We start from the raw sequence: 25818 nt of genomic DNA on the forward strand, positions 1-25818 counted from the left end.
TTACTTACTCCCTCACTAGATTTGGCTAAAACAAAGATGGCATTGCCACTGCCTGCCACCCTGGTCAGAGATGAGGCTCTTATCCAGGAAAGCTTGCAGAAGATTGCCTTCCTGCAGATTCAAGTGTGTGGGTGCTGGGGCTCAGGCTGGCTGGCATGGTAGTCCCTTAAGGAGACAAGTAGGCCTCAGCCAGAACAGGTCTGAGAGTGGATCAACAGGATAAAGAGAACAGCACGTGTGTCCTCTCGGAGTTGCCAAGAGCAGTTCAGGCCATGGGTGCTCAAAAAAAATGTTCTGATCTCCTCAAATTGAATGACCACAGTACAGCATCAACACCTGAATTTATACTCTTACCTGTAATAAAACTGCATCACTTTGTTTATAACTTGAGGCCTACAGCATTCAGCTAACTGGGACCGAGTGACGGAACCAAAGGGAGATCCTAATTACCAATGGAAGCCATTGTTGGGAGGATTTCAGCCTCACAGGGAGAACTAACTGTCCTTGAACTAATGCTACATAAGTCCATGCCCAGGGCTTTCTTCCAGAAACATTCTCCATTCCATAGTGTTCATTTTAATTTAATTTTTCTCCGTAATGCCAGCAAATGAGTCTTCATATTACAAGTCCTTTCCCTTTGCTTCAACCACTGTGCCTGTAAGACAGCTAAGTAGGGCTTGTAGAGAAGGGCTGGGTAGACTCAGGCGAAGGCCAGGGAGCACAGGTTTGAAGTGGTTGTCCCATAGGTGTCAGTGAAGCCATGAGAAGGAATGAGATTGCTTTGAGAGGAAGCACAGAGAGGAGAAAGGGAACCAGGAACTTGGGGCAAAAGAATGAATGACCAAGGACTGGAGAGATGGCTTAGTGGTTAAGCACTTGCCTGCAAAGCCTAAGAACCCAGGTTTGATTCTCCAGGTCCCACGTAAGCCAGATGCACAAGGTGGCGCATGCGTCTGGAGTTTGTTTGCAGTGGTTGAAGGCCCACAAGCTCCCATTCTTTCTCCTTCTATTTGCCTCTGTCTCTCAAATAAATGAATGAATACATAAGTAGATATATAAAATATTAAGCTGGGCATGGTGGTGTACATCTTTAATCATAGCACTCAGGAGGCAGAAGTAGGAGGATTGCCATCCATTTGAGGCCACCCTGAAACTACAGAGTGAATTCCAGGTCAACCTAGGCTAGAGTGAGACCCTACCTCAAAAAAATTACTAAAAATATATTTAAGCCAGGTGTAGTGGTGCACGCCTTTAATCCCAGCACTTGGGAGGCAGAGGTAGGAGGATCGCCGTGAGTTCAAGGCCACACAGAGAGTCCATAGGGAATTCCAGGTCAGCCTGGGCTAGAGTGAGACCCTACCTCAAAAAAAAAAAAAAAATACACACACACACACCAAGAGGTAGGAAAACCAGGAGGTTATCAAGGTACAGAACTCAAAGAAGAGAGTTTTCTCAAAAAGTAGTCAAATGAACCTCTGAGGACAGCTGGTGGTTGTGAAAGGGCAGCATCCCATGGGGAAGACTCAGGAGGGATGTCCAGCCCACAGGTACCCTTGGGGTTGGAAGCCTAGGGGCAGAGAGCAGTGGCCTGTGACTTTTCACTGTCCACTCTTAGATTGTTTGATTTAATCCCTTCCCTCCTGCCCTCCCCACATTTGATGTCCTATCACCATCACTGTCTATCACACTGTCCATTTGCAAACAGTTCAGCTCAGCCGACATTTAAGGTAGAGAAGCATGACCCTGGCTTCCCACTTCCTTTTGGAGCATCGTGGGGATGAACTCAGGGCCGTGCACATACTAGGACAGCGCTCTACCAAGGTGCTGCTCTCCCCGCCCTCTCCTTCCTCATGGTGTCTCTGCCTCTGACTGACTCTCCTTCTGCATCCTCCTTGCAGGCGCTGAAGATGCTGGCCATTGCCAGCTCCTCAGAGCTCCCCGCTTTTGTTACTGGCCGGGATTCCGTCCAACCTCTGTTTGGTACCCAGATGACCAGAGAGATCTTCGCCAGCATTGACTCAGCCACGCGCCCAGGCTCCGAGAGCTTGCTCCTTAGTATCCCCGCCGCTGTGATCCTGATGCTCAATACTGAGGGGTCAGGACGTTACCCCGCTGGCTCCCAGACCCCCACTACCACTGCCTCAGTCCATTCACTCAGATGCAGCAGTGCAGCGTCTGTAATCCCAACATGCTTTTGGGGGGCCCAGGTGGGAGGTAGAGCCAGGGAAGTCCTGGGAGCTTGCTGTCTGAAATAAGGTGGAAGGCAGCACCAGTGCCTAGGGTTTCCTCTGATCTCCACATGTGTGTTGTGGCACGCACGAGCCCTTATCCACGCACAAAGAAATTCTACTTACGTTGTCATCTTTGGCTTGAGTGCTGATCGCCCTCTCTGAATGCTACTAGAAGGCCAAGGGGTTGAAGGTAGGGACTCCCAGAGAAGGCAGAGCAACTAACCTTTCTTCATGGGGCTGGCAGTCATGACCATCGGACCTCACAGCACCCCTAGCTACAAGACACTCTGTACTTGTTTCCTGTCGGGGTGTCATTCACTGTCAACTTCTTTTGGAGTGTTTCCTCCTCCTTCCAGGTGCTCCTCTGCAGTGAGAAATGGCCTGCTTCTCCTCAGCCTGCTTCTGTGCAACCACCACACTCTGGGAGACCAGATCATAACCCAGGAGCTGAGAGACACTTTGTTTAGGCACTCAGGGATAGCACCGGGAACCGAACCCATGCCCACCACACGCACCATCCTCATGATGCTTCTCAACCGCTACTCAGAGCCACGGGGCAGTCCTGAGCGAGCAGGTACCATTGCGGACGGGGTGCTTCTGCTGAGGAGCGATGGAGTGCCAGGCTCCAAGGACAGAGCAGTCCTTTAGAAATGAGTGAGATCTCTGCTGCTTCAGCTGAGGATATTTTCAGAGTTAGAAGTGAGGGTTAGATTTTTTTTTTTCAAGGTAGGGTCTGACCTGGCACTTACTCTGTAGTCCCAGACTGGTCTCAAACTCACAGCGATCCTCATACCTCTGCCTCATTAGGGCTGGGGTTGAAGGTGTGCACCACCATGCCCAGCTGAGGGCTGGTTTTTGAGAGACCTTACTGTGTAGCCCAAGCTGAACTCACACTAGAGTTCCTTCTGCCTCAGTTTCCCAAGTGTGAGATTATCAGTGTGTACTATCATGCCTTACTTCAAGTTAGGTCTCAAATACAACTTAATTTTTGAAAATTTATTTATTTATTTATTTATTTATTTGAGAGATTGGGCATGCCAGGGCCTCCAGCCACTGCAAGTGAACTCCAGACACATGTACCACATTGTGCATCTGACTTATGTGGGTCCTGGGGTATTCAACCATGGTCCTTTGGCTTTTACAAGCAAGCACCTTAACTGCTAAGCAATCCCTCCAGCCTTCTTTTATTTATTTAATTATTTTATTGAAAACTTCCATAAGTATAGACAATAAACCATGATAATTCCCTAACTCCTTTCCCCTTCACAACTCCACTCTCCATCATATCCCCGCCCCTTCTCAATCAGTCTCTCATTTACTTTGATGTCATGATCTTTTTCTCCTATTATGATGGTCTTGTGTAGGTAGTGTCAGGCACTGTGAGGTCATGGATATCCAGGCCATTTTGTGTCTGGGGGAGCACGTTGTAAGGAGTCCTACCCCTTCCTTTGGCTCTTACATTCTTTCTGCCACCTCTTCCACAATGGACCCTGAGCCTTGGAAGGTGTGATAGGGACGTTTCAGTGCTGAGCACTCCTTTGTCTCTTCTTCTCAGCACTAAGGTGCCTTTTGAGTCATCCCAGAAGTCACTGCCATCTGAAAAGAGAAGCTTCTGTAACCAAAAGTGAGAGCAGCATATATGGGTGTGAACATTAAGAGAAGTGCTTACCGGGCAGTTTGGTGAGAATAGTATATACATTTAGCCAGATACCAGCAGGTGTTACACCCCTAGGGCTCATGACTTCCCTTGTCATACTTTTTTTTTTAAGATTATTTTACTTTTTATTTAGTTGTAAGCAGAGATAGAGATAAAGGAGACAGACACAGAATAGGTGAGCCAGGGCCTCTAGCTTTGAACTCCAGATGCATGCGCCCCCTTGTGCATCTGTCTTACGTGGGTACTGGAGAATCGAACCTGGGTCCTTTGGCTCTGCAGGCAAATGCCTTAACCACTGAGCAATCTTCCAGCCCTCAAACAGAATTGCTTGACCAAGAGGAGGAAGCTATAATAGGCGCAAGGAAGTCTCCTCTGAATGGCTTTAAGTGCTCATGGAATTCTGTCAGTCTTGATTAGATTTGGTCCAGTCTTACTAGAAAGTAGAAAGTTGATTGAAACAATATGTAGTGAGGCTTTCTGTCAGAGGAATTACAATTTATGATGCAGAAAATTTGTGACTAGGGCCTGGGTGTATAGCTCAATGGTAGAGCACTTGCTTAGCGTTTACAAGACCCTAGGTTCCATCCATAGCGTAACAACAAAAACAAAAGAGAAGGAAAGATAAGCGGAACATGGTGGTGCACACCTTTATTCCCAGTACTTGGAAAGAGAGGTAGGAAGATCACTGTGAGTTTTAAGCCAGCCTGGGCTAGAGTGAAACCCTACATCGAAAGGAAAGAAAGGAAAGGAGAGACAAAAAGAAAGTGTGTGACTAGAAAAGGAAAAAAAAAAAACCCTACAAAATAAGAGTATGTAACTAAAGACATGAAATATTGATGCCATTGCGGAAAAGGTAGCAGAAAGAATGTAAGAGGCAAAGGAAGGGTAGGACTCCATACAATGTGCTCTTCCAGACACAAAATGGCCTGGATATCCATGACCTCACAGTGCCTGATACTACCTACATAAGACCATCATAATAGGAGGAAAAGATGATGACATCAGAATAAAAGAGAGACTGAGAGGGGGAGGAGATATGATGGAGAGTGGAATTTCAAAGGGGAAGCGGCGGGGGGGGGGGGAGGAAGGTAATTACTATGGGCTATTGTCTACAATTATAGAAGCTGTCAATAAAAAATTAAAAAAATATGATGCCATAAGGAAGAAATTATGTCTTAAAAACAAGGAAAACCCAGAAATACGGGCAGATACCAAACAATGTAACTGTTTTAGTCTGTATATCTTAATTTTTTGGGTTTGTTTTTGGCTTTTGGAGGTAGGGTGTTACTCTAGCCTGGGCTGACCTGGAACTCACTCTGTAGCCTCAGGTTGGCCTGGAACTCATTGCAATCCTCCTACCGTGGCCTCCTGAGTGCTGGGATTAAGGCATGCACTGCCACACCCAGGTTAGTCTCTATATAAAGCCACCATCCTGGGCAGTACAAGCATATTATAACAGCCACTCTTTGTTCCCGTTAACATTTAATAGTAAAAGGTAATTAGCTGAGAATTAAAATGTGTTGTATTTAATTTGGCAGTGTTCTTCATACTAGATTTTTTTTTTTCAAGTGTAGTTAGGTCTATATGAGGAACCCAAAAAGACAAGCTCCACAGTTTGGTAAAAAAAGTTCTCAATATGGCAAGAAAAATTTGGGGGTGATTCTCTAGACCATCTCATTTCCTTTCTTTTCTTTTTTCGATGTAGGGTTTCACTCTAGCCCAGGCTAACCTGGAATTCACTCTGTAGTCTGTGGCCTCGTACTCACAGCGATCCTCCTACCTCTGCCTCTCGAGTGCTAGGATAAAAGGCATGCACCATCACGCCCAGTTCCTATTTCTTGATTTGACTGACTTGTGAGGCTCCTCTTACATATTTTTCTTCTTTTTAAATCGACAATTGTCATTTATGTAACATGCATGTTTTCTCCCTCTGGTGTGTCTGGCTTGCAGCACTTGAGACTGCAAGCACCCCGGGTCAGGATGGGTCCCCTGAGTTACTGATTCGATCCCTGGTGGGGGACCCATCTGCAGAACTCTTCCTGGACTTGGAGCGTGTGCTGTGCCGTGAGAGCAGCCCACGGGGTGCTGTGAGTCCCTTACTCAAGTGCCTCCAGCAGGAGAGCCAGCCCTTCCTCCTATTGCTGCGGACTTTGGATGCCCCTGGGCCCAACAGAACTCTGCTGCTCACCGTTCTCAGGTGAGGGGCCTGTTCAGTCACCTGTGCACTGGGAGTCAGGCACTGAAGGACTTCACTGGTTTCCATTCCTACCAGGGTCATGACTCGACTGCTGGATTACCCTGAGACACTGGTCCTCCCCTGGCATGAGGTTCTGGAGCCATGCCTCAACTGCCTGAATGGCCCCAGCAGTGACTCTGAGGTACCAGAGCCCTGGCAGGGGTCGGGGGGTGGGCCCAGCAGAACCGTTCCTAACAGGCTTGGGGCCACTAGGATCTGGAGAGTTAAGGAGAGGAGGGCTAAAGTCACACACGAGTGTCTGGAGCTGTTCAACTTGAGGCTGTACCTGGATTGTAGATCCTGGATTTAATAGACGTCCACATTCACTAGTCCAAATACTGCTCGCTCTCTGCAACCTCCAGGATTTGTGCATTTTTTAAAGTTTTTATTTATTTATTTATTTGAGAGTGACAGGCAAAGAGACGGAGAGAATGGGTGTGGCAGGGCCTCCAGCCACTGCCAACGAACTCCAGATGCATACACCCCCTTATGCATCTGGCTAACGTGGGTCCTGGGGAATCAAGCCTCGAACCGGGCTTCACAGGCAAGCACTTAACCGCTAAGCCATCTCTCCAGCCCAAGATTTGTGCATTTTGACAGCGAGAGGCTCAAACCAAGATTAGCTCTTGGGCTATCTTGGCCCTGGCAGGAAAAGAACCAAGTTCTGCCACTGCCACGTCCCTCTGGAGGCTGACCTAGCGCCGCAGTAGTCGGCTCCGCTCTCCACTACGCTCTCCCTGTGCGTGCCGTCCTTACCCGCGACCTCATGCGGGCGCCCGTGCTCAGGTTGTTCAGGAGCTCACCTGCCTCCTGCACCGCGCTCAGGTTGTTCAGGAGCTCACCTGCCTCCTGCACCGCGCTCAGGTTGTTCAGGAGCTCACCTGCCTCCTGCACCGCGCTCAGGTTGTTCAGGAGCTCACCTGCCTCCTGCACCGCGCTCAGGTTGTTCAGGAGCTCACCTGCCTCCTGCACCGCGCTCAGGTTGTTCAGGAGCTCACCTGCCTCCTGCACCGCGCTCAGGTTGTTCAGGAGCTCACCTGCCTCCTGCACCGCGCTCAGGTTGTTCAGGAGCTCACCTGCCTCCTGCACCGCGCTCAGGTTGTTCAGGAGCTCACCTGCCTCCTGCACCGCGCTCAGGTTGTTCAGGAGCTCACCTGCCTCCTGCACCGCGCTCAGGTTGTTCAGGAGCTCACCTGCCTCCTGCACCGCGCTCAGGTTGTTCAGGAGCTCACCTGCCTCCTGCACCGCGCTCAGGTTGTTCAGGAGCTCACCTGCCTCCTGCACCGCGCTCAGGTTGTTCAGGAGCTCACCTGCCTCCTGCACTGCGCTCAGGTTGTTCAGGAGCTCACCTGCTTCCTGCACCGCCTGGCTCTGACGCACAAGGACTACGCAGTGGTGCTGTGCTGCCTGGGAGCAAAAGAAGCCCTCTCCAAAGTGCTGGACAAGCACTCCACTCAGCTCCTGCTGGCCTCCGAGCTCCGAGACCTGGTGACAGAGTGCGAGGAATACGCCCAACTCTACAGTAACCTCACCTCCAGCATCCTGGCAGGCTGCATTCAGGTGACCAGGGGCCGGAGCTGGGAGGATATAAGCCAGAAGCAAGGGAAAGGCCCTCCGTGTGTCCCTCTTGGGGACGCCTGCTTGGAGAAGTGCCAGCGAATCTGGGCACTTGTCCCCTAGGTTTTACCTCCTGAAGCCCAGTTAAGATTTGGTGAGAAAGAGGCAGAGTGCTCTGTCCCGTGACCCTTCTCTCTGCGCATGTTTCCAGCGGCTCTCGCCCTCCTTCTGTGTCCCTCTGTCCATGTCCCACCTGCAGATGGCGCTGGGCCAGATCGAAGACCACCGACGAACCCACCGGCCTATCAACATCCCCTTCTTCGATGTGTTCCTCATGCATCTCTGCCAGGGTGAGCGCCCCCTCGGTTTTCTCCTGGCTTCTATTCCGCCTCTGCTCCCCCTCCCCACCCCGTCCCTTTCCTTACGTGTGACCTGGCTGACCTTCACCCCTTTCCCAACTTTCCCCAGGCTCCAGTGTGGAAGTGAAGGAGGACAAGTGCTGGGAGAAGGTGGAGGTGTCCTCCAACCCTCACCGGGCCAGCAAGCTGATGGACCGCAACCCCAAGACCTACTGGGAGTCCAACGGCAGCACTGGCTCCCACTACATCACCTTGCACATGCGCCGAGGTGTTCTTATTCGGTGTGAACACACTCACGTGCATGCACGCACATACAGATACTCTGATCCCATCAGCATAACCTTCCCAAGGTGCCACCCCCACAGCTCCCATCAATAACCCTATCCCCAGGGGAAGCACTATACACATACACATGATGGACACATTGACCTGTCTTTGCTGTGCTGTACAGACCTCTCCCGACATGTACAGATATCTCCACCCTGTGCTTTAGAGATCAACAGCTAACTGACCTGTTCCTCCCATGGGAACTTGTGTAACGCCAGGAACGCCACACACCGTGCAAGGGTCTGGAGATGAAAGGACAGTAAAATATGGTTTCTGTGCTCAAGGGATTTGTAGTCCAGTTGGAGAGCCAGGCCAGGAGATGAGTTAAGTGAACGGGGAAAAACAAGGCATGCCTTTACTCCCAGTGCTCAGGAGACTGTGGAAGAGAAGCACCATGAGTGCAAGGCCAGCCTGGGCTAGAGTGAGACCCTGCTTGAAAAAAACCAAAACATAGGGGCTGGAGAGATGGCTCAGTGGTCAAGGCATTTGCCTGCAGAGCCTAATGAGCTGAGTTCGATTCTCTCATGCTCACATAAATCCAGCTGCACAAAGTGGTGCATGCATCTGGAGTTCATTTACAGCAGCAGCTGAAGGCCCTGGTTTGCCCATATTCTCCTTCCTCTCCCCCCACCACCCTGTGCAAATAAATTATTAAAAAGGAATGAAGGAAAGGACAGAGGGAAGAGAAGGGAAAGGAAGGTAGAGAAGGAAGGGAAGGGAAACCAGTACAAAGGCACAGCCCCACGGCTGAATACAGTGGTGGGCTGGTTCCAGCTATCTGGGCGGTGAGGCAGGAGGATCACTTGAACCTGCCTCAAAGCCTTGAGACTACATAAGTGAGATCCAGTTGACACAAAGGGAAAAGGAAAGGGCCAGGACAAAGAACCCAGGGGGCCCATGCATCAGAAAAGGCCTCCTTCCAGAAGGAGGGGTTGCCTGAGGCAAGGTTTTTTTGTTGGGGGGGGTTCAAGGTAAGGTCTCATTCTAGCCCAGGCTGACCTGAAATTCACTATTAATCTCAGGGTGGCCTTGAACTCACAGTGATCCTTTTACCTCGGTTTTCCAAGTGCTTGGATTGAAGGCATACACCACCATGCCTGGCCTGAGCTGAGGTTTGAAGTTAAAATTAGCTAGATAAAGAGAACCTCGTGCATATTCTAGAAGGACAGTAAGTAAAATGGAAGAAACAGGATGTTAGGTTGGGAAACTTTTTAAAGTTCATTTATTTATTTATTTAAGAGAGAGAGAATGGGTGAGCCAGGGCCTTTAGCCACCACAAAGGAACTCCAGATGCATGCGCCACCTTATGCATCTGGTTTACATGGGTAAAGGGGAATTGAACCTGTATCCTTAGGTTTCTCAGGCAAGTGCTTTAACCACTAAGCCATATCTCCAACCCATGTTGACAAATTTTCTAGCATGAAAGGTATGTGTCAAGGATGCAGATCATATAGATTTTTGTGACCTAGGAAAATTTAAACTTCATTCTAAGATTTGGGGAGATGTTGAGGGATTTTAAGAAATGAAGAGATAAAACTAGATTTTTTAAAAAAAATTTTGGAAGTCACTCAGGTAATCATGGTAGTTTGGGTTGGAGGCCAGAAAAAAAAAAAAAATGAAAGGTTTATGTGTATTCTAGCTGAGAAACATTTGATATATACACTTTGGCCAGGGGATTGAAAATGGTGGAAATGGGTAAACTGAGATCCTAAGAGATAAAGTCTGCAGGTCTTGCCATTGGTTGCATGAGAGATGCTATCAAAGAAAGATGTCCACAGTGGCACTGAGTAGGTGGCCAGTTTATTTCACAGAGGAAAGAAACAGGAAGGGGTTGTGGATTTATATGGACAGATGCTTGTTCTACTTGGGCATGTTGACTTTGAAGTGCCCACAATCCATGGCATGGAAATGTCTGTCATGTGGACGACATGAGCCCCCAAGGACCGACAGGGAAGAGAGATGAATCTAGAGTCATTTATGTATGAATTTGTTTTTGAGTCTAATGGTATAAATGAAAGCTCAGGAAGAACCTGAGGGTCTGGGGAAGGCAGGCATGACAGGAGCCAGCAGAGAAACAGGAACCAGAGAAGGAAGTGGTGTGAATGTGTGTGCGTGTGTGTGTGTGTGTTTGTGTGTGTGTGTGTGTGTGTGTATGTATGTATATGTATATAATTATTATTATTTTGTTTTGTTTTTTATTTTTTAATTTTTATTAGCATTTTCCATGATTATAAAAAAAATCCCATGTTAATTCCCTCCCTCCCCCCCACACTTTCTCCTTTGAAATTCCATTATTTTGTTTTTTGAGGTAGGGGTTCACTCTAGCCCAGGCTATTTTTAAAATTTTTAACTTTTTTTTTTTTTTTTTTGAGGTAGGGTTTTGCTCTAGTCCAGGCTGACCTGAAATTCACTATGTAGTCTCAGGCTGACCTTGAGCTCATGGTGATCCTCCTACCTCTGCCTCCCAAGTGCTGGAATTAAAGGTGTGTGCCACCACACCTGGCTCTCTCTATGTATATATTTTTAATTTGGTTTGGTTTCTCAAGGTAGGCTCTTGTTCTCTAGCCCTGGAATTCACTATGTTGTCCCAGGGTAGACTCAAACTCACAGTGATCCAGCTACCTCTACCTCCCAAGAGCTGGGATTAAAGATGTGAGCCACCAAGCCTAGCTCTCTCTATTTTAAATATTTTATGTATGTATTTGAGAGGAGAGAGAGAGATGTGGATAGAGAGAATGGGCATACCAGGTCTCAGCCACTGCAAGTGAGCTCTTGAAGCATGTGCCCCCTTGTGTATCTGGCTTATGTGGGTACTGGAGAATCGAACCTGTGTCCTTAGGCTTCTCAGTCAAGTGCCTTAACCACTGAGCTATCTCTCCAGTCCCTTTTTTCTGTATTTTATTTATTCATTTCCAAGGAGAGAGAGAGAGGGGGAAAAATGGGTGCATCAGGGCCTCTAGCTGCTGCAAATAAACTTCAGATGTATGCACCACCTTGTGCATCTGGCTTCACTTGGGTACTAGGGAATTGAACCTGGGTTGTTAGGCTTTGCAGGTAAGCACCTTAACCATCTCTTAGCCCCTGAAGTAATTTTTAAAATTATTTATTTGCACATGCGTGTGCAAATATGTGTACATGGGTGTGGCAGGTCTTTTGCCGCTGCAAAAAAACATCATGTGTTTGTACCAGTTTTTGCATCTGACTTACATGAGTGGTCTGGGAACTGAACCCCAGGCTGGAAGGCTTTTCAAGCATACATCTTTAACTACTGAGCAACCTTCCCAACCCCATGATACAGTTTCAAACTAAGACCAGGGTCCTAGGTTCATGCATGCACACACAAATGTTCTGATATATACCAGTATGCCTGCCCAAAGCACCACTTCTACAATTCCATCATTAACTTCATCCTTTAAAAAAAATTATTTGTAAGGGAGAGAGAGTGTGTGTGAATGGGTGCACCAGGGCCTCCAGCCACTGTAAAAGACTCCAGATGCACGCACCACTTTGTGCGTCTGGCTTTATGTGGATAGTGGCCTGGGTCATTAGGCTCTGCAGGCAAGCGCCTTAACTGCTGAGCTGTCTCTCCAGCCAGTCACCCCGTCCTTTGAGGAACATATCAAACCTATTCTGTACAGTGAACACACAACTGGCACATTGACATGCCCACTTAACTGATGCGTTTCTCCTCTCAGGCAGCTGACTCTGCTCGTAGCCAGTGAAGACTCGAGTTACATGCCAGCCAGGGTGGTGGTATTTGGAGGCGACAGTGCCAGAAGCATCAACACGGAGCTTAACACGGTGGGGATCCTTGCCTCCGCCCCCACCCCCCCGAATTCCCATCCTGCTATTTCTCCCAAGGCCTGGGGAATGGCCACCTCCATTCCTCTGGGAAGGCCCCTCCTTGTGAGAGTGAGAGCACACAGTTAGGAATGCAGAAGTCAAGGGCCAGGGCCACATCCAGCTCTGTTGCTGTCAGATCCTTCTTCAGGTGACAACTCTCTCTTGCCCCATCAGGTGAACGTGATGCCCTCTGCCAGCCGGGTGACCCTCCTGGAGAACCTGACCCGCTTCTGGCCCGTCATCCAGATCCGCATAAAGCGCTGCCAGCAGGTGGGGCAGGCCAGGAAGCAGTGGGTAGGGGGCGCCTAGAATCAGGATGCAGCACGGTCCGAAGCGGCTGGTTGCCTAACATTTGGACACCAAGGCTCTAGCCAAGTTCCTCTTAATCAGCTTGAAAGATGGTGATAGAACCTGTTGAGTTCCAGAGATGTGGAGGGGTCCTGAGCCATGCTAGGAGATCCAGGGGCATACAGCTTGGATTGGGTGACAAGCGAGTCTCTGTGTTGCAGGGTGGCATCGACACTCGGGTTCGGGGTGTGGAGGTCTTGGGTCCCAAACCCACTTTCTGGCCACTGTTCCGGGAGCAGCTTTGTCGCCGTACATGTCTCTTCTACACAATGTGGGCGCAAGCATGGAGCCGGGACATAGCAGAGGACCGCAGGCGCCTCCTCCAGCTCTGTCCCAGGTGGGTGCGGCACAGGAGGGAAGATGGCGGAGACTACAGCACTGTGAAAGGGGCAGCGAGGCGTGGTGGCACACACCCTTCATCCTAGCACTGGGAGGCGGGTAGAAGGATCGCTGTGAGTTTGAGGCTACATAGTGGATTTCAGGCCAGCCTGGGCTAGAGTGAGACCCCACCCTAACAAAACAAGACATAGGAGTGGGAGAGATGTTTCAGTGGGAGTCTGAAAGGTAGGGCTGGAGCCAGGGCGTGAAGGAAAATTGAACACCAGTGAAGAGTGGGTGCTGATGGAAAAACTGGGGAAAGGACCACACATGGGGTGATTGGGAGTTGATTTATACTTGAGCGAAGGCCCTGGGGACACCTTTTTTTAATCTGGCCATATACCACGTGTTCACAGACTGAACAGAGTTTTGCGTCACGAGCAGAATTTTGCCGATCGCTTCCTTCCTGATGACAAGGCGGCTCAAGCACTGGGCAAGACTTGCTGGGAGGCCCTGGTCAGCCCCCTGGTGCAGAACATCACCTCTCCCGGTAACCACCCACACCCAGCCCTGTGCACACCTCTCAGGGATTGCCCGAGTTACTACTGCTCTTGGGTCCTGTATTTGTCCCTGAAGGCTTAGCACCTTCATGTTCCTCTCTCCTTCCCACGCCAGAGAGTGCTCCCTGAATCCTCCCCTGCACACTACCCCTGCCCTGTCGCCATGTCCCCAGGCTGCAGCTGAAGCAAACCTCGGTGAGGGAGAAGTAGGGCTCTGCTGTCCCCAAACCTGGTACAATCGCTCGTCCGCTCAACGCTCTAGTTGCCTATGTCCCACGGACACCCCTTCCTGACCTGCCTTCTTTCAGATGCAGAGGGTGTGAGCTCCCTGGGGTGGCTGCTGGACCAGTACTTGGAGCAGAGGGAGAGCTCTCGGATCCCCCAGAGTCGAGCAGCAGCCTTTTGTTCTCGAGTTCGCCGCCTTTGCCACTTGCTGGTGCATGTGGAGCCCCCGCCCGGGCCTTCCGAGCCCTGTGAGTCCAGTGTGGCCTCCTGACCTGAAAGTATGGCTGTGCTCCTTCCTGTCCTCCTGAGCTCCTGACCTCTCCATGATAGAAACATCCAAGCCCCCTGCACTCACTCAGAGGCTAAGGTGAACCATCTTCCTTTGCGGTCTATCTCCACAGCCAGCAAGAACAGTAAGGGTCAGGATCGAAGCCCAGTGCCGTGCCCAGTGCTTCCCAGTAGCACCCTGCGGAACATCACTCAGTGCTGGCTGAGCGTGGTGCAGGAACAGGTGGGCAGGTGCAGGCGGGAGTCAGGCGGGGAAGAGGCGGGGGTGCTGTTCCTTCACGTCCCTTCACGAACTTCCACCTCAGGTCAGCCGATTCCTGGCTGCGGCCTGGAGGGCCCCGGACTTGGTGCCGCGCTACTGTAAACTCTACGAGCACCTGCAGAGAGCAGGCGCCGAGCTGTTCGGGCCCCGGGCTGCCTTCACGCTGGCTCTGCGCACGGGCTTCTCTGGAGCCCTGCTGCAGCAGTCCTTCCTCACCGCCGCCCACGTGAGTCGCCTGCCCCTCCCCACGCCACGCCACGCCCACCTTCACAGTGGGCCTGATGCCCCTCCCGTTGTCCCCAGATGACAGAGCAGTTTGCTAGGCACATCGATCAACAGATCCAGGGTGGGCTGCTTGGCGGAGCCCCCGGAGTGGAAATGCTGGGGAGGCTTCAGCAGCACCTGGAGCCTATCATGGTCCTCTCTGGCCTGGAGCTGGCCACGACGTTTGAGCACTTCTATCAGTGAGTATGGGCGGATAAGCGGGAGGCCTGGAGGCCAGAGAAGAGGCAGGAGGTGATGGAGAGAGTTAAGATACGGAGATGGCCGTAGCTTAGGGAGTGTGGAGGGAGATGTGAGGTGAGGTCAGTGACAGGCTGGAATACAGGGGTTTATCTTTTGGAGGAGGAGGCTGGGTCTTAGCCTAGGCCAGGCTGGCACCCACCTTGAGACTGGCCTGGGCTGTTTATGCTGTAGACACTACATGGCAGACCGTCTCCTGAGCTTGGGCTCGAGCTGGCTGGAGGGCGCTGTGCTGGAGCAGATCGGCCTCTGTTTCCCCAACCGCCTCCCGCAGCTGATGTTGCGGAGTCTGAGCACCTCCGAGGAGCTGCAGCGGCAGTTCCACGTCTACCGGCTCCAGCAACTGGACAGGTTCCTCCTGGAGCAGGAGGATAAGGAGGACCCGGGACTGGAGGAAAAGGAGGTAAGAACAAGGGAAGAGAAGGAGATGAGGAACGTGAGACGAGACTTACAAGAGACCCCATGGGTCCTTGAAATCCTTGTGTGCCTTAGGAGGAAGATGAGGACGTGGAGGCTAAGAAAGAAATGTTTACAGAAGATCCAAGTCCAACAGTCTCTATCCTGGTCCTGTCACCACGCTGCTGGCCGGTGTCCCCACTCTGCTACCTGCACCATCCCAGAAAGTGCCTTCCCACAGAACTCTGTGATGCTCTTGATGGCTTCTCCACTTTCTACAGTCACAGTGAGGAGCCAGGGACAGGAAACTGGAGACTGGCTTGAGATTTGGGGTGGCAGGAGAGGAGAGGACAGAATCATCAGACAGCGTGGAGATAGAAATAGTTTTCTAGGTTCAGCAGTCTCCTGAGGAGGCACCAGAAGTGGATGTGCCTTCCTTAGTTTCACTCTCATCAGTGCCTTAAACTTTCTGTAAATTTATCCTCTTTCCTTTTCCTCCCTTCAAGTTGCATGACTGCTTAAGTTTCAGCCTTTTGGAACTTCTTTCCAAATAAAAGTATTTAAGGTACCCGCCTTTAACCCCAGCACTGGGGTCGGGGCAGAGGTAGGAGGATCACTGTGAGTTTGAGACCATCCTGGGACTACAGAATGAGTTCCAGGTCAACGTGGGATAGAGTAAGACCCTACCTTAAAAAAAAAAAAAAAAAAAAAAAAGTAAAGTTAAAAAAAGGACTGTGGAGATGGTCTAATGGTTAAGGCATTTGCCTGCAAAGTCAGAGGACCCAGTTTCAATTCTCCAGGACTCATGTCAGCCAGATGCACAAGGTGCCGTATGTGTCTGGAGTTCATTTGTGCATCTGGCTAACATGGGTCCTGGAGAATCAAACCAGCATCCTTTGGCTTTGTAGGCAAACACCTTAACCTCTAAACCATCCCTCCAGCCCAATTATTTTTCTCTTTTTTTAAAATTTTATTTATATAATTTATCTTCCTATGCCACTATAAAAAGATTGAGCGTTTTGATCACCGCATTCTGGCCACAAAATTAGCCCAGAATTCCAAGTGGCAGAGGCATTTTAGTGGTGGACAATGCTCATCTTTGGGCAGATTTAGCATAAACAGACTATAAATACAATGGAAACCTATGCAACTAAAACTGACTAAACTGCACTGTAGAGCAGAATTGACACCTTGTGCAGTTATGCACATATTTCCAACCTGTGTGATCTCAAAAGCCCAATTACTATTATTATTATTTTGGTTCTTTTGAGGTGGGGTCTCACTCTAGCCCAGGGTGACCTGGAATTTACTAGGTAGTCTCAGGGTGGCTTCGAACTCACAGCAATCCTCCTACCCCTGCCTCCCAAGTGCTGGGATTAAAGGGGCTAAATTAAAATATTTTAAAAAACCAAAGTATTTAAAGCTATTCACTCCCTCATCATATTAACTGCATCCTATAATTTATTCTTTTAATTAATTATTTATGAAAGAACGAGAAGAAGAAAGGAGGGGGAGAGAGAGAATGGACATGCCTGGGCTTCCTGTTGCTGCAAATAAACTCCATACACATGCACCACTCTATGCACCTGACTTTACATAGTTACTGGGGCAAACCCTAGCCATTAGGCTTTGTAAGCAAGTGACTTTAACTGCTGAACCATCTCTCCAGCCCATCCTATACGTGCTCCTGGCTAGGTTTTATTAGTATGTAACTGGTGTTCAGTAGAATAGTAGAATGCATAAATCTGAATTGTAAGGCTTAGTGAGTGATTACACCTGCGCGCAGCTATGCCCCTCCCCCCAGAGCAAGGTGCAGAACGCTGTGAGCACCCCAGCAGCCGTCCTCCTCCACGAACCTTTCAGGTCAGTGTCTTCCTCCAAGAGACACCATTGCTCTTTCATTTTCACCGTAGGTCTTTGCCTGGATTTGCACATTATCTAAATGAGACCAGAGTATTTCCTGTGCTGTATCTGGTTTTTTGCATGTGGTGAATTGTCTGTTGGAATTACTAGTTGTCAGTTGTATCATTAGTTTTTGTTACTTTTTTCTTTCTTTTTTTTAATTTAATTTTATTTTTTATCTTTTCACAATTTTTATTAACATTTTCCATGATTATAAAAAATATCCCATGGTAATACCCTCCCCCGCTGCACTTTCCCCTTTGAAATTCCATTCTCCATCATATTACCTCCCCATCTCAATCATTCTACTTACATATATACAATATCAGCCTGTTAAGTACTCTCCTCCCTTCCTTTCTCTTCCCTTTATATCTCCTTTTTAACTTACTGGCCTCTGCTACTAAGTATTTTCCTTCTCACGCAGAAGCCCAATCATCTGTAGCTAGTATCCCCATATGAGGAAGAACATGTGGCGCTTGGCTTTCTGGGCCTGGGTTACCTCACTTAGTATAATCCTTTCCAGATCCATCCATTTTTCTGCAAATATCATAACTTCATTTTTTTTACTGCTGAGTAGAACTCCATCTTTCTTTTTTTTTGAGAGAAAGTGAAAGAGAGAGAGAGAGAAAATTGGTGCACCAAGGCTTCCAGTCATTGCAACCAAACTCCAGACTTGTGCATCTGGCTAATGTGGGTCCTGGGGAATCGAGCCTGGAACTGGGGTCCTTGGGCTTCATAGGCAAGCACTTAACCACTAAGCCGTCTCTCCAGCCCTCCAGGTCCGTTTTTTTTTTTTGACCTGGAATTCACTGTGTAGTCTCAGGGTGGCCTCAAACTCACAGTGATCCTCCTACCTCTGCCTTCCAAGTGCTGAGATTAAAGGCATGTGCCATCATGCCCAGCTTCGTTCTTTTTTTTTTTTTTTTTTTTGAGGTAGTGTCTCGCTGTAGTCCAGGCTGACCTAGAATTCACCATATAGTCTCAGGCTGACCTTGAACTCATAGCAATCTTCCTACCTCTGCCTCCCAAGTGCTGGGATTAAAGGCGTGTGTCACCATGCCTGGCACATCCTGGTTGTCACTGCTCCTTTGTGTCCTTGATGAAACTTCTCAACTGCTTGGTTACACTGAAGTACAGTTGATCAGGAAAGGCTCCATATTACTCTCTCCCCCCTTATTTTAAACTGCTTTTTAAGAATAATGTATTGTTGTGATGGGGAGATGGCTCCACAGTTAAAGGCACTTGCACAGGCAAAGCCTGTCGGCCCAGGTTTGATTCCCCAGTACCCATGCAGAGCTAGATGCACAGAGCAGCGCATGTGTCTGGAGTTTGTTTGTGGCAGCAGGAATTCTCTTTGTCATGAATAATAAATAAATAGACTAATGCATTGAGGTGGCTGGGGGAGAGAGGCAAGTTTTCATTACTGGTGGCGTCATCAGGAAGAAGCCTGTAAGCAACCCCAATGAACTAATTAGGTCATTAAAATAAGGCATGAAAGTAGAAGAGTAGCAAATTGGAAAGAGGAAAGGGGATCAATGGGAGTAGGAGGGGAACAAGAGCGGGGACATATGATAAAAATACACTGTATATAGGTATACTGTCAAAATGAAACCCATTATTTTTTATTTATTTATTTATTTATTTATTTATTTATTTATTTATTTATTTATTTATTTATTTGAGAGAGACAGACACAGAGAGAAAGACAGATAGAGGGAGAGAGAGAGAATGGGCGCGCCAGGGCTTCCAGCCTCTGCAAACGAACTCCAGACGCGTGCGCCCCCTTGTGCATCTGGCTAACGTGGGACCTGGGGAACCGAGCCTCGAACCGGGGTCCTTAGGCTTCACAGGCAAGCGCTTAACCGCTAAGCCATCTCTCCAGCCCGAAACCCATTATTGTATATAACTAACATGCTAACAAAAATAATGTATGCATCCCCTGGCATTCTCCAAAGATGGCCAGTGAGGTCTTTAAATATGTATGTGTGCGTATCATTACTAATGCGTGGATCTTAAAATACTTTGTTTCTACTACCTTTGTCTCCCGGACACGTCCCCAGGTCAGAACTACCCAGTGCCGGACATGGGGCCGCACCGGCGACTTCAGTGGACGTGGTTGGGCCGGGCCGAGCTGCAGTGTGGGGACCAGACCCTTCACGTGTCCACTGTGCAGATGTGGCTGCTGCTGAGCGTCAGTCGCGCAGAGGTGCCTCAGCTCCTCAGCCTCTCCCCGACTGATGTCTGTCTGTGTGCTGTCTCCGTTTCCCCTCCATTTTAATTACCAGCCCTGTTTCTCCTCACCAGGAGGTGTCAGTAGAGGTCTTGTTGGAGAATTCTGACCTCGCCCCTGAGCTCCTGCACCAGGCGCTTCTGCCCCTCACGTCTGAAAGTGGCCCTTTGATTCTGCAGGAGGCACAGGACTTTCCACACGGGGGTAGGCAGCAGGGGCTGGCTGAACCGCTGCTGCAGGGTGCGGGTGCGGGTGCGGGTGGGGGTGGGAAGATGACTAGGGGATGAAAATAGAGTCCTTAGTCCTCACTCACGTGTCCCTTCCCGTCCTTGGGTCCCCAACTGGGACTGGATTCCAGGGGTGCTGCGGCTTCGTGAGCCCACGTCCTGGCCCAGTGAGAAGGTCCTGTGGCTGATACCTCCCCAGACGTACCTCAGTGTAGAAAAGGACGAGGGCCGAACCTTGGAACAGAAGAGGAACCTCCTGAGCTGTCTTCTTGTCCGTATTCTCAAAGCTCATGGGGAGAAAGGCCTCCACATCGATCAGCTGGTTTGTCTGGTAGGCAGAGGGCACCTCCCAAGGAAGGGAAGCAGTCATTCTTGGGGCTGGGGGCTGGAGCAAGAAATCCTAGCAGGGGAAGGTAAGCTCTTAACCTGAGACACCCACTGGCTGACATTTCCATGTGAATTTTCTACTCCTGACATGAGTGCTTACCATGTGTATGATTAAGTCATTGGATCCGCATGACACTCCTACAGGACATATATTGTCTTATTCCACTTGAGAGCTAAGAGAAGTCGGGCACGAGAAAGTAACTGACAGCCTCACAGCCAGCAAGTGGCAGAGTTGGGCACTGCACCCAAGTGGGCCGGCTCTCCTGAGTAAGAGCTGCTTGTTTCATCCCACACAGGTGCTGGAGGCTTGGCAGAAGGGTCCAGACCCACCAGGGAGCCTGGGCCGCACTGTTGCTGGGGGTGTGCTGTGCACCACTACTGACGTTCTGTCTTGCATCCTGCACCTCCTGGGTCAGGGCTACGTGGAGAGACGTGATGACCGTCCCCAGATCTTGGTGTATGGCACCCCAGAGCCCATGGGGCCCTGCCGAGGTCAAGCAGATATCCCCTTCTGTGGCAACCAGAACACTGAAATGTACAAGCCTAGGTAGCCACCTCCACCTTGGTCCTCTTGCAGTGGGTGGAGCGGGCCCTGCAGAGCTTACCTGTGGAAAAACACTTCCAGCCTTTTTTGTCTTGTCCCATTTTCCCAATCCCTGGCTTTTTCCTCCTACTTTGGCAGTCTTCATTCCCCGTCTTAGCACCACCACCCCCTTCCTTTCTACTTAGGGGTCTTTCTGTCCCCATCCTTCTTGACCCAGGTTGAGGCAAGGAACTCAGGCGTGCATGCTGCTTATAGATGTCTCGTCTTTCTTTAAAAAAAAAGGGGGGTGGGGGAATTGTCTGAAAATACATATGGAGTCTACACACTCTGCTTGGTGAAGTGTGCACGAAGTTTGCTCTAGTTGGAATTTACCACGGGCTTTCTCTAGTTAACCAGCACCCCTAAAACTTCCAGCACCAGACCCAGTTCTCGACAAGCTGTTGAGCTGATGACTTTTCATACCTGCTGTCTGCTGGTGTGCAAAGTGACTTTTCTCATGCACTCCTCAAGCCTCAACATACACGCACATCACCAGGGCTCTGACCCCAGCTGCTGGTCCGCAGGCCACCCTTTGCATGGTAGAGCTCTAGGTTACTGTGTCTCACTAGACATGCTCCAGTCACTGAGCATCCCCAGCCCTGCCCAGGAGATCCCTGCAGTGACTCCAGTCAGTGCTACAGCTGGGTGCACAAGCTGGGAAAGACACTGATCAGCCTCTTCTCTCCCCAAGCCCAGAAGCTGTGGCGGCCCTGGCATCTCTACAGCTGCCTGCAGGCCGCACCATGAGTCCCCAGGAGGTAGAAGGGTTGATGGAGCAGACGGTGCGGCAGGTGCAGGAGACGCTGAATGTAGAGCCCGACGTGGCTCAGCACCTGCTGGCTCATTCCCACTGGGGCGCCGAACAGCTGCTGCAGAGCTACAGCGACGAGCCTGAGCCACTGCTGCTGGCCGCTGGCCTGAGAGTACCCGAGGCCCAGGCTGTCCCCCTGCGCCCCGACCACTGCCCGGTGTGCGTCAGCCCCCTGGAGCCTGAGGACGACTTGCCCTCTCTCTGCTGCATGCACTACTGTTGCAAGGTGAGGCCCTGCCCCAGCCTCTTCCCTACCCCTGGCTTTTCACCTAACAAAGTTCCTTGGAAAGCCCTAGATTCTAGACTAGCAACGGCCATGTCCTAACCTGAGTAACCCTGGGGTTCTGTCTCTTTTTCTCTTTCTACCCTTTCTCTTCCCCCCCTCCGGTGGATAGTGCCTAGACTAGCAAATGCTGAGCACACACTGTACCACTGAGCTGTACTCCAGGCCTCAGCAGTCTCTCTCTTTTTAAATTTTTGCTCATTTTTATTTATTTGAGAGCAACACACAGAGAAAGAGGCAGGTAGAGAGAGAATGGGCGCACCAGGGCCTCCAGCCACTGCAAACAAACTCCAGACGCGTGCACCCCCTTGTGCATCTGGCTAACGTGGGTCCTGGGGAATTGAGCCTCGGACCGGGGTCCTTAGGTTTCACAGGCAAGCGCTTAACCGCTAAGCCATCTCTCCAGCCCGTCAGCAGTCTCTTAATGACCTTTCAGCTCGGATTTTTTTTTTTTTTTTGAGGTAGGGTTTCACTCTAGTCTAGGCTGACCTGTAATTCACTATGTAGTCTCAGAATGGCCTCGAACTCATGGTGATCCTACCTCTGCCTCCTGAGTGCTGGGATTGAAGGCGTGTTTCGTCTGTAAGCGGTGCGCCCTGCCTTGACACCTTGAGGGTGGAGATACAGATGCATACACACTGTGACACGTATATAAGTAGAGAGCGTGAACTGCATACCGAGGCACTTTGTAAATGAGAAAGCTTCATTAGCATTGTCTAGTTAGTCACCTCCTGGCCAACATTTAAGTTCTTCATCTCAGAACACGTCATGACTTCTCATGACTGCGCACAGAAATAGAAATAGTATAGATCGGACTAGACCATTGCTGGGCCGTGAACGCGGTGTTGGCCCAGATTGGGAGGGACTTTAAAGGCAGGGGAGGAGGGTGGATGTCCAAGGACCGGGGATGCTGAGTTTGAACTCCCTGCCACACAGCTCTTTAGAACCCCCGCCCGGCAGACCTCGGCAGCAGGAGCGCTCCCAGCCGCCTCCCTGAGGTGGCGAGACGTGGCGACGTGGGCAGTTGCTTGTGCGTGCCTTGTGCTCCCTTTCCTCTTCTGCTCTCCTCCCAGACTCCGCTCACCTAATGCTCAGGCTTTCTTCTTTCTGCATTCTTAGTTATTTCCTTCGTATGTTGATTTAAATTTTTTTTTAGCATTTTTATTTACTTATTTGCATGTAGTGTGCGCATGCCTTACAACTGTGAACAAACACCAGGTGGCTTGTGTCACCTTTTAGATCTAGCTTTACACTGGGTGTCAGTCACTCAAACCTGGGCCCACAGGCTTTGCCCGCAATCGCCTTTCACCACTGAACCACGTCCCAAGCTCCCACACTTTGATTAATTCAACTAATTTTACTGGTCATGAACTTGCTGTGTGCATAGTGCTGAATGCTCTGTGAAGGAATGGAGAAGAGTCTAAGCAATGGTCTAATCACAGCAGCTAATAGTGGGTGCACCGGGCTGTGCTATTTATGTGCATTTTCTACTTGGACAAGATGCGGGACAGGCAGGTAGCCAGTGGGATTTGGAGGCCTGGCTGGCAACATTCCAGAAGAGAGGAGGAGGCTGGGGCATCCCTTCAAGATGGGAAGACAGGGAGCCAGAAAATCTGGTAGAAAAACAGGCTGCATGAAAGAGTCTCAGCAGAGGAGAAGCCCATGAACAAGACAGCTGCGAGGCACAAATGGGAAGGCTGCAGAAGGCAAGAGGAGGACAGCAGAGCCTGGAGTGAGTGGGCGAGCCCCGCCGGAACGGGCGGAAGGCAGGCCACCACCGTGCTCTGCTTGGGCTGGGCCGTGGCAAGCTGAGAGACCAAAGCCGAGAGGCTGCCTGATTTTGAATCCAGAATTCTGTCCTTCCAGACTAAGGCGGGGGGGGGGGGGAGGTCGGTTAAGACACAAGTGTGGGGTCTGAATTTGGAAAAAATGTCCCTTGTTTTAACTAAAAAAATGCAAGCATTTTACATTCAGCTTCCCAATTTATCTTAGCTTGTTTCCAGATGAGAAAGATTTGGCTTGGTTGGGCTCCTTCCCTGGGGTAAAAAACGGTCCTGTCACATGCTCCACATGTATCCTGTTGCTTTGGTGCCACTGATGCATGTGGTCTCCTGGGGCTCAGATCAATCATTCGGGAAAGCTCGGACATGGGCCTTGTGAGGGAAAAGAGTCCTTAGGGAAGTCTTTCAGGAAGCCCATGGGCTGTGTGGAGAGGTGAGGGGACAAAGGCCATTTCTGAGGAGGCTCTGGCAGTGAGTTAGGGGAGGGAACCGTGATCATTTGAGAGTTCTGGTGCTGAGATGGCGGGTGGTGCCATTGGTCCAGACTCGGACACAGTGGGCAGTTCTGTGTTATGGAGAGGAGACGGAGTCTGCCCCGAGCACGAGCTTAGAGCACTGGGAACATCAGGATGGAGACACTGGAGATGAGCTGGTGCAGCCAAGAGGAGAGATCTGAGCAGCACAGGAGGCACCGCGCGGTGGGAAAGGTCAGCAGCTTCCGGCCTCTTCTCTGACCTTCCTGCTTGTATGGTCAGAATTCTTTGCTGTGACAAATACCTGAGAGAACTAGTGTAAGGTGTGGAAGTTTTATTTGGCTCACAGTCTAGGAAGTTTCAGGGCATGGTTGGCCCCGGGGTGGGGGGCAGCTCCACTGTAGGTCTGTAATGAGGCACTAACATTTTGGTGGAAGGGCATGGCAGAGGAGAGCAGCTCACCTCCTGGCAGTCAGGAAGCAGAGAGAGACAGGAAGGGGCTGGGGACAATATCTTTTTCCCAGGCACACCGTCAGTTACCTGCTTCCCCCAGCTCAGGCCCACCTTCCCCAGGTGTAAAACGTCCCAGCAGTCTATTCATTGGGTGCTCCTTCTGTGGAGTAAAATCCCCGATGAAGGCCGAGCCCTCATGACACAGTCACCAGTGGAAGTGCCACCTCTGGGCACTGCTTGAATAGGAACCAAACCTTCCTTACCTGAACCTCTTCTCCAAACCATCACACTGCTCTTTCCATGTCTTACTTCAAACTTAGGTCTTCCTCCTCCTCTCCTTCCTCTTTACCTACTCCCTACATGCCCATCAGACAGGAATTTTCATTAGGCTCATACCTAATCTCACTCATCCTCAAAGACTACTGTAGTTTGAGCCAATACTAGGAAAACCCATGGAGGCTGGAAGGATCCGGATCAGCTGTGAGGTAGACCCAGGAGCCTGCTGTCTCTGAAGAGGAGCAGGAAGTGGGGGAGCGGTGGGCATCCAGCCAGCCATCAAGACACTGTCTCTGAGCAGCCTCTCCTTCCGTCCCTCCCAGTCCTGCTGGAACGAGTATCTGACCACCCGGATTGAGCAGAACCTTGTGCTGAACTGCACCTGCCCCATCGCTGACTGCCCAGCCCAGCCCACCGGAGCCTTCATCCGCGCCATCGTCTCCTCGCCAGAGGTCATCTCCAAGGTACCCCTTCCTGCCTAAGCCCCAGAGCCGGGCCAAAGGGGCAGGCCTCCGGTGACGGACTGGTTTTTGGGATGCTAGGAGCCTAGAGAGCCAGGCTCTCTCCTCATGGTACCACTTCTTCTGCAGTATGAGAAGGCTCTGCTTCGAGGCTATGTGGAGAGCTGCTCCAACCTGACGTGGTGCACCAACCCCCAGGGCTGCGACCGCATCCTGTGCCGCCAGGGCCTGAGCTGCGGGACCACCTGCTCCAAGTGTGGCTGGGCCTCCTGCTTCAGTTGTAGTTTCCCCGAGGTGGGTGCCCTGCCCCCAGCCCCAGCCTGACCTCAAGCAAGGACTGACCACTTCCCTGCCCAGCACCCCTCCTCCTACACACACATGTCCTCTTTTGTCCTCCATCCCGTGGCTTTGTTCCCCTTTCCTGTGGTCCTTCACAAGTGACCTGTCTTTTCCTTCCCTCCCCACCCACACCAGCACTTGTCACCCTGTCAGGCCTCAGCTGTGTCCCCACCCCCCACCAGGCACACTATCCTGCCAGCTGCGGTCACATGTCTCAGTGGGTCGACGACGGTGGCTACTACGATGGCATGAGCGTGGAGGCCCAGAGCAAACACCTGGCCAAGCTCATCTCCAAACGCTGTCCCAGTTGTCAGGCTCCCATCGAGAAGAATGAAGGGTGCCTGCAGTAAGAATGGGGGTGCTGGGAGAGTGGGGGAGGTCTAGCAGTCAGGACAAGATGGAAGCTCAGCAAATCACCTACACCCCCTTGTCACCCTCTAGGATGACTTCCCCGGTCTCACGTTCCTTCCCCCACCAGGACTT

The 25818-nt window shown here is 50.6% G+C and overlaps 1 protein-coding gene across 3 annotated transcripts in view; it reads left to right on the forward strand.

Annotated features, from left to right (window-relative positions):
* Cul9 (cullin 9) overlaps nt 1-25818 on the forward strand; it is a 43832-nt gene that overhangs the window by 15090 nt on the left and 2924 nt on the right. The window contains exons 10-34 of one of the 3 annotated variants that reach the window (XM_004649475.2): nt 1899-2095; nt 2588-2805; nt 5839-6085; nt 6161-6266; nt 7457-7684; nt 7941-8031; nt 8150-8321; nt 12063-12168; nt 12385-12480; nt 12720-12895; nt 13293-13426; nt 13745-13909; nt 14063-14172; nt 14255-14437; nt 14515-14675; nt 14908-15136; nt 15226-15415; nt 19092-19237; nt 19336-19465; nt 19620-19819; nt 20172-20422; nt 21150-21495; nt 24859-24999; nt 25126-25290; nt 25518-25681. In XM_004649475.2, coding sequence (XP_004649532.2) covers nt 1899-2095; nt 2588-2805; nt 5839-6085; nt 6161-6266; nt 7457-7684; nt 7941-8031; nt 8150-8321; nt 12063-12168; nt 12385-12480; nt 12720-12895; nt 13293-13426; nt 13745-13909; nt 14063-14172; nt 14255-14437; nt 14515-14675; nt 14908-15136; nt 15226-15415; nt 19092-19237; nt 19336-19465; nt 19620-19819; nt 20172-20422; nt 21150-21495; nt 24859-24999; nt 25126-25290; nt 25518-25681 — 4352 coding nt within the window. Of the gene's footprint in view, nt 1-1898; nt 2096-2587; nt 2806-5838; nt 6086-6160; nt 6267-7456; nt 7685-7940; nt 8032-8149; nt 8322-12062; nt 12169-12384; nt 12481-12719; nt 12896-13292; nt 13427-13744; nt 13910-14062; nt 14173-14254; nt 14438-14514; nt 14676-14907; nt 15137-15225; nt 15416-19091; nt 19238-19335; nt 19466-19619; nt 19820-20171; nt 20423-21149; nt 21496-24858; nt 25000-25125; nt 25291-25470; nt 25682-25818 lie in introns of all 3 variants that reach the window. The other 2 variants (XM_045156329.1, XR_006638512.1) reach the window with 2 other exon arrangements.

Source organism: Jaculus jaculus, chromosome 8, assembly GCF_020740685.1.
Source record: "Jaculus jaculus isolate mJacJac1 chromosome 8, mJacJac1.mat.Y.cur, whole genome shotgun sequence".
NCBI classification, from domain to species: Eukaryota; Metazoa; Chordata; class Mammalia; order Rodentia; family Dipodidae; genus Jaculus; species Jaculus jaculus.